This window comes from Aegilops tauschii, chromosome 3, assembly GCF_002575655.3.
Source record: "Aegilops tauschii subsp. strangulata cultivar AL8/78 chromosome 3, Aet v6.0, whole genome shotgun sequence".
Classification (NCBI taxonomy): Eukaryota; Viridiplantae; Streptophyta; class Magnoliopsida; order Poales; family Poaceae; genus Aegilops; species Aegilops tauschii.
In genome coordinates, this window is record NC_053037.3 from 6,507,403 (window position 1) to 6,515,267 (window position 7,865).

The 7,865-nt window shown below is 42.7% G+C and overlaps 2 protein-coding genes across 2 annotated transcripts; both read right to left on the bottom strand.

The window, feature by feature from the left end:
* Window positions 1–2,950: 2,950 nt before the first annotated feature.
* Window positions 2,951–3,322, bottom strand: LOC109738389 (uncharacterized). The gene has a single exon (XM_020297488.1). The coding sequence runs from the start codon at window positions 3,320–3,322 to the stop codon at window positions 2,951–2,953; it is 372 nt and encodes a 123-aa protein (XP_020153077.1).
* A 194-nt stretch (window positions 3,323–3,516) lies between these two features.
* Window positions 3,517–4,494, bottom strand: LOC109738388 (uncharacterized). The gene has a single exon (XM_020297486.1). The coding sequence runs from the start codon at window positions 4,492–4,494 to the stop codon at window positions 3,517–3,519; it is 978 nt and encodes a 325-aa protein (XP_020153075.1).
* Window positions 4,495–7,865: the final 3,371 nt, after the last annotated feature.

The window sequence follows — 7,865 nt, forward strand, 5'->3', positions numbered from 1 at the left end:
ACCCCCCCCCCCCCCCCCCCCAATGTGTGGTCATTTATCCTGTTCTTATTTAGTGTCTTGATTAACTTAACCCTGCTAGGTATGCATGGGTGGCAGCTTATGACACATCCTAACTCATTGTGGTCCAGAGTGTTGAAGGGAAACTATTTTTCACAACTGTGATTTTATGGACGTGCATGCTCCTCGTTCGGCTTCAGCGACATGGAAAGCAATGATTGCCGGCCAAGCTGCGCCAGAAAGAGGATTGATCAAAAGAGTTGGGAACGGCGAGTCCATCTCCATTTGGACAGACCAGTGGATACCTAATACTGATACTCTCAAACCCATGGGACGCATTGGCAACGATCCAATAGACCGAGTTTATGAATTGTTCGATCATGACAGTGGCACTTGGGATGTTGAGTTGGTACGGAGGAATTTTCTAGCACCAGATGCGGACGCCATTTTGAATATACCCTTGAGAGCTTCCGGTGGAGAGGATTTCCTTGCTTGGGACTTGGAGAAGTCCGGTGTCCATTCTGTTAAACGGCCTATCGTGCTCTAGTGATCCATAATGAGCGTTCAGCTCCAGAGGAAGAAACGATAGCGGAAACTTCATTGTCAGATAAACACTTATGGACTGCCTTGTGGAAACTGAAGGTTATTCCTAGAGTTCATGTATTCTGGTGGCGAGTGCTTCGGGGCGTTCCCCCTGACGATGCTACTCTACAGTATCATAATACGGCGAAATGTGACTTATGCAAGGTTGTAGATGAGGACCTGCAGCATGCGTTAATAAGCTGCTCACATGCTCAGCAATATTGGACAGCGGCGAGAGACTACTTAGGTCTCAAATTACCAAGGTTACATCCAACCTCCTGGGCGAAGGATGTGTTGGTGGATGAGTTGATTGCGGACCATGACAGGTGCAAAATTATAATAGTGATGCATGCAATCTGGTCTAAGCGAAATCGTTGGACTCATGATCAAATCTCTTTTGATCCGGTCCATGCACTGAAAACTGTACGTGATGATCTACTGATACTTGAATTACCAAAGTCTCGGCGTGTATTAACGAGAGTCCAGTGGCATCCTCCTAACGTGAGGTGGATCAAGATCAACACGGACGGTGCAACGAACAGTGAATCTATGTGCAAGACGAGGTGGTGTTGCTCGATCTCATCTTGCGTTCATGGGAGCATGGAGTGAACCATTCCCGGGGTGACGGATCCTCTAATTGATGAAGCCATGGCTCTACGGGAAGGGGTTACCTTTGCACAGTTCCGTGGCTTCTCGCACGTTGTGATGGAAGTGGATTGTTTAGAGGTTGTCAACCTCTGGTCTTCGCGTGACAATTCGAGATGAAATAGGAAAGAAATCGTCATGTATTATTTCTTTCTCAGTTAGGCATGTCCCAAAGGATACTAATGCGATGGCGGACCTCTGTGCTAAAGCCTGTTCCTTGTTGGTGTCCGATTGTTGGCTAGAAGAATGCCCATCATTTTTTATCAGCAGCCAAAGGGTTGTAATCATATATTACCGAAGCAATAAAGCTCCCCAAGTTCGTAGGAAAAAAAAGGATCACTACTGAGAGTATATGCCTTCCTTGTGTTTTTTTACAACTAGTAAGATACCCGTGTGTTGCACGGAATAACTATGCATGTGTTCAGATTGACGTATGTCAGGTCATCCCATGTATGTTATCAATATGCTTTTCCAAATATTCAATTATGTTCCCGAGCTTACATACATCCAAATGAATAGTAAATGCAAACAATATAGAATTTTTCAGTATTACACACACGCACATAGACACACCATACGGGCTGGGCATTAGCCACCCAAACCAATACACACACGCACATACACACACCATACGGGCTGAGCATTAGCCACCCAAACCCAACACGAAAGCGTAAACAACTACTCCCTACATCATCCTTGGTAACATGAACAAGAGCATCGTCAACCAGTAACCTGACAAACTGCAGTTAACTCTCATACAGAAAAAAAAAGATATTGTACACAGAATCCCAAAATAGACCAACACAGGAGAGCGCAAAAAGGACGACGACGACTACATCGCTAGTCTCATGACCATGGGGTTCCAGCCATGTCGACGCCCATACACTTCCTGCACCACCATCACCAGCTTGCTGGATCTATGTCACAACAGTCCTCAAAGAGCTCCTTTCTGCAAGGTTGCTCAAGATGTTAGGAACTGACAAACACACAAAACTACATTGGTTGGATCCCCGGGACCTTCTTTTAGTCGTTTGCTCAAAACCATCTATGCTAACAATGTTGGCCCTCGAGCTCTGGCTTCATCCATCTTCTCACCTAAAAGGAAATCAGGTAATCAGTACTGCATATATATGATGGTCTGTAGTATATTTAGACAAACGAAAAAACAAGGAGCTTATAGAGGGTATGTACTCTGTAGTATATTTAGGCAAAGGAAAAAACAATGAACAACACTTGTACATTTTGTACAGAAGCAAAGAAACAAATTGTTAAGTAAAAGATGTTTTTGAATCGTATGTATTTAGAAGGGGTGAGTGCACATGCATGTAGATACGAAAATATTAGTACTGGACTACTTGTAACTTTCTTACATCAACCAGGTTTATGCGAATAAAAACAAAATGCCAATAACAGACAGAAAGGAAACAAATATTCAGGGTGTGCCCTGAAAATTGGATGTGGAGCTACCAACCAAATGAAATGCGTTGATGACAAAGCAACCTGCTGTCGGCATTGTTTGAATTATTATTATTATTTTTAACAAAGGGAGTAACAAAGGAAACTACTAAAAAACAATTCAAACACACATATAATTGTTGTTACAAAAAATCATGAACACCAAAGCAAGTATCTAAGTTGTCTTTCCGTAAATCCTCCACATGACCCTAGTTAGATAGATATAATTTTTACGGCAACCAAATTGTACTTGAGTGATTTATACCTTGGACTACATGCTGAGAACTTCTTTGTAGACTATGTTCTTTGTAATATTTGCAGTGGAGTTGGACTGGCCTTCCTTTTTTTTATCCGGTACAGTAAGAATCTTCATATTACTTCTAGATGTAGCTCTAGAAAGAGCAACATAGAGCTGCCCGTGTGAAAATACCGGTTCAGGGAGGTATACACCAACATTTGGTATAGTTTGTCCTTGTGCCTTGTTAATGGTCATAGCAAAGCTAAGTCTAACTGGAAACTGCTTCCTCTTGAACCTAAATGGAAACATCTCATCATCTGATGGGCAAAGAGGAATTCGAGGAAGGAACACCCTCTTACCAGCATGCTGGCCCAACACAATCTCAGCATCGATTGCATTCCTCATGAATCCTCGGACAATCAACCTCGTCCCATTGCACAAACCACTCGCTGGGTCAATGTTGCGTAACAATATAATAGGGCAATTAATTTTCAGCTTTAGGATATGGGGAGGTAGCCCATTAGGTGTTAATGAATTCAAGAATTCTGCAGGGTAGTAGTTGTGTGGATCATCCTCCGCGTGATCAAAACTGTAGTATATCATCTCCTCCCAGGAAACCTCTCAATCATTTTCATGTTAATCTTGTCAACGTACTCATTCCGAGTTGACAAAATTGCTCGGGACGTTATGTAATTTGGATCCAAGAGGTTTTCTTCTAGGGTCATCTGGAAAACACTTTCAATAAGCTTATCAATATCAGTGGCGTCGCTGGTGTATGGTACACAAATCTCATCTGGAAGCCGTATGTAATCATCATCCACGGTATCTTCAGTGCCATTCCCAACACTGAGAAGGTAATCAGCAAACCATGGATCGCTTTGAGCCCTCATATTACGGACAAGTCTTAGTTGTCTCATATTCTCCCAAAGGTAAGACTTACGCAGCGTCGCGTCAGTTATTTGGGACCTTGTTCCCTTACGAACAACAGGAAGTACTTGTCTGAAGTCTCCCCCAAACACAATTGTCTTTCCACCAAACGGCAAGTCAGGTCGAGCCATGATGTCCCTCATGCTATTGTCAAGGGCCTCGACCGCCTGCCGCTTTGTCATGGAGGCCTCGTCCCAAATTATGAGGGACGCCCTCATAAGAAGCTTAGCTGTCCCACTTTGCTTGGTGAAACTACAGACCCCACCGTCTTCGGTGTTCAATGGTATTTTAAACCTTGAGTGTGCAGTCCTCCCTCCAGGCAAGATGGATGCAGCAACGCCTGATGTCGCTGTTGCAACAGCTATTTTACCCTCGGCACGTACTTTTGCAAGTAGTGCTTTGTACAGATAAGTCTTTCCCGTGCCTCCGGGTCCATCAACAAAGAACACACCTCCTTGGCCACTATTGATGGTCGCAAGTATCTCATCATATGCATATCTCTGTTCTGGGTTTAGGAAAGATGGCAAGCCAAGGTGTTCTGGGTCCACCTCTATCGTGGACTCCTCTATGATCTCCCTAGCCTCATTATCTGAGGCATCATATGACTCGTCAATTTCTGGGAGAGGGAATGATGATAGGTCCTTACCCATCGATTCAAGCATACTCTTTATATCTAATAACTACATCTGCTCAACTGCATGCGGGCACATTTGTGTTAGTCGATAGTCTTCTGTCATAGCTTCCATGTGTCTGTCCCATAGGCCACGCACATTGCTGGGTTCACAAAAGACCAATATAGTGGCAAATAGCCTCCGAAGGGAAGATGGCATATGAAAAACATTAGCTTCATCAAGACACTCGTTGATAGTATTATCTGACTCGATAAGACCCCTCCTTTCAGCAGCTTCACGGAATGTCGAGTAAACAATACCATTCACTGTTCTAAGGTCTTGGAAGGATGTAGCACCTGTGACATGGTTTAGAAGCACTCTAAGATAATACCTCTCCCCTTCACCTGGATGTGCAGACACAATTCTCCCAATCTGCATGCATTCATCCCTCCTTTTCCAATACTTTCCACCTGACATCCAAACAAAATAAGATGGGAAATCCTTATATAAAATTCCTCGAGCCAACTCATATTTCTTGTTTGCCTCAAAATAATCAGTTAGCATGGTCTTGGAAGCTCCTTCTTGAGAGAGGACATCATTCAGATTTGCGCCCGCTAGAAATGACACCATGTGCATATTAGGGAGGTGGAGTTGGAGTTGTCTAACAGATGGAAATATCTGACTAAGGTCAAAACCATATATCCTCCATAATGCTTCTGGTGGGGTAACCCACCTGGAATCTCGGTATTGCTTTATCTCATCAATGTTCCTATCACTATCCACCTCGTCGATAGAAACAGATGCTCGATCATGCCCCTTATATATGTATTTAAAGAGGTACTTTACAGCTTTTATGCTTGAGCAAACCTCAACATTGATGTGGCAATTATACCTTCTTAGTAGGTAAGGATTATATGGAACAACCCACCTATTGTCTAACTCTTGGCCACGTACCTTTGCACGGCGTCCATCATCTCTCCTCCTATATATGGGATATGAGTCCTTTCCCTGAAGGGTTGACACATTAAATGGTCATGGATAATAGTTCTTGCAGCTACCTTTCTGCATGCACACGTTCTTGGGGTTTAGGACTCCACACGGGCCATGCATCATGTGCTTCACGACCATTTTGTACAACTCAGTATACTTGGATTTGTCTGGCAATTCAGCAGATATGAGACAGTCATATTGCTCTGGGCATGTTAGCTTGTACCTCCCCTCCAGGATTAGGAGGAAATGAGCATGTGGTAGACCTCTTTTCTGGAACTCAACTACATACACATATGCCGCTACCTTACCAAGAATGTGCCTTTTAAAAAGTTGTATCTTGAGGTCTTCCAACTTTGCTCGAAATACTCGTACAATAAGATCAGGACGATCATGTGGGGTTTGTGCAGGCTCTAGCTCACTAATTATTTCATCCCAATTAGGGTTGCAAGTCCTGGTTAAAAAAATATCTGGCTTCCCATACTTTTGCACCAAGGCCATGGCATCAAGGTATCTTCGTCTCCTATCTCTTATTCCCCCAATAAATGATGAAGGAACTATAGTCCGTTTGCCCACTTCATCCGCACGGTTTTCCCCAGCTTGAAGGCTATCGACAACACCTTGGTATAGATCAGCACGTATTTGTTTCTGGTGTTTTTTTATATAGTCCAATCTTGAGCTTTCAACCTTGATGTACATATCAACCACATATTGTTGGAATAGTCGTTTACCGTATAGCATGGTGTTAAATACACCACGACGCATTTGAAACTTGTAGCAATAGTAGTCTCTAACGGAGACGCATAATCGACTATTTGTATATGAACCTATAAAATGAGAGATAACAAAAGGACAATATTGGGAATCAGGAAAAGTAAGTACAATGAGGATAAACAACATTAACACATGTTATTTTCGTTATATGAATTACCTAGACTCTGTCGACCACTGCGACGGGACTGAAGCATCTCATTCAAGCTGACACCTTTCTTTGGGATTTCAGGATGCCAACCAATCTCCCCTCTTGGGAAGAATAAAGGGTAAGACAACGGATCATAACATCCATAATATGGTTGGATGCTATATCTCTTGTTGTCGTTGCCGAACAATACTATGCTACGCTCAAAGTACTTACAGAGTTCACTACCCTCAACCCAAATAGCTGCAACCTCCGATGATATAGGCACATTATACCTCCGTTGGTCCAACCTCATGTCGGTGTTCAATTCAATACGGTATTCCTCAAGGTCATCGACTCCACCTAGATTCCTGAACATTTCAGAATAAGGATTATCCTTCAGGATGTCAACAAGCCTTCGAATGACATCTCGGTCTAGGTTCAGGGAGCGCCGAAACCTATGTTGTAAACCGGGATCGTCGTCATAGAAGTAGAGTTCCAAATGCTTTGGCCCATCTTGAGTTGGACCAAATGAGAAGATGTTGTGGTAAATCTGACCGTGAGGTCGAAACGTATAGACTCCTGACTTCATGTTTGTGTATCTGTTGTCCAGACTGACTCCAAGGGTAGTGAATGAAAAGTGTCCATTGAAGTATCGAATGTTATCCCTAAAATGCACGGCATTGGGATCTGAACTTGTGTATAGCATTTTAAGTTCCAAGGGTGGTTCTAAGTGTGCCAACTTAACTTTTCCAGACCGGCAACAAAATCCATTTGTCTCATACTGGAACCTCTTTGCACCACAATGCTTGCAATCAGGTTTAGGTGCCAGCGTGTGAGTACTTACAGGTATATTCTCATAGACACGATCATATGGATCAGGAACTGCTGTAAATGCATCCATCATGTCATCACAGTCTTCATCATCACCTACATATACATGAGATGAATAGTGCTATATAGGTCTTGCAGTTTTTGTGCAATACATGTAGGGAAGTAAGGCATCCACGACATTGGCAATACCTCTGCCAGCAAATATGAAGTACTCATCATCTTCTTCTTCAGACTGACTATCGTCCGCAACAAAGCTTTCTGTTGGGGAACCTAGACATATGAAGCCATTGGGAGCCAATAATGAATTGTCCATTCTAAGTTATAAGGATGGTTCTGAATGTGTGTTATAATATAATCAGTAATGAAAAGAAGGCATCCACACCACAAGCATACCTGTGTTAGTGAAAACTGTGTGATCCTCTTCCACCGCTTCAGGTATGCTCTCAAGATTACCTGTTATTTCAATGATAGCGTAAAATACCGGCTCAGCCTTTGAAAAAAATGTAATGTAATCAGTAATGAAAAGAAGGCATCCACACCATAAGCATACCTGTGTTAGTGAAAACTATGTGATCCTCTTCCACCGTTTCAGGTATGCTTTCAAGATTACCAGTTATTTCAATGATAGTGTAAAGTACCGGATCAATCTTTGAAAAAATTGGTGGATAAAGGAATGTGTATGTGAGAATTA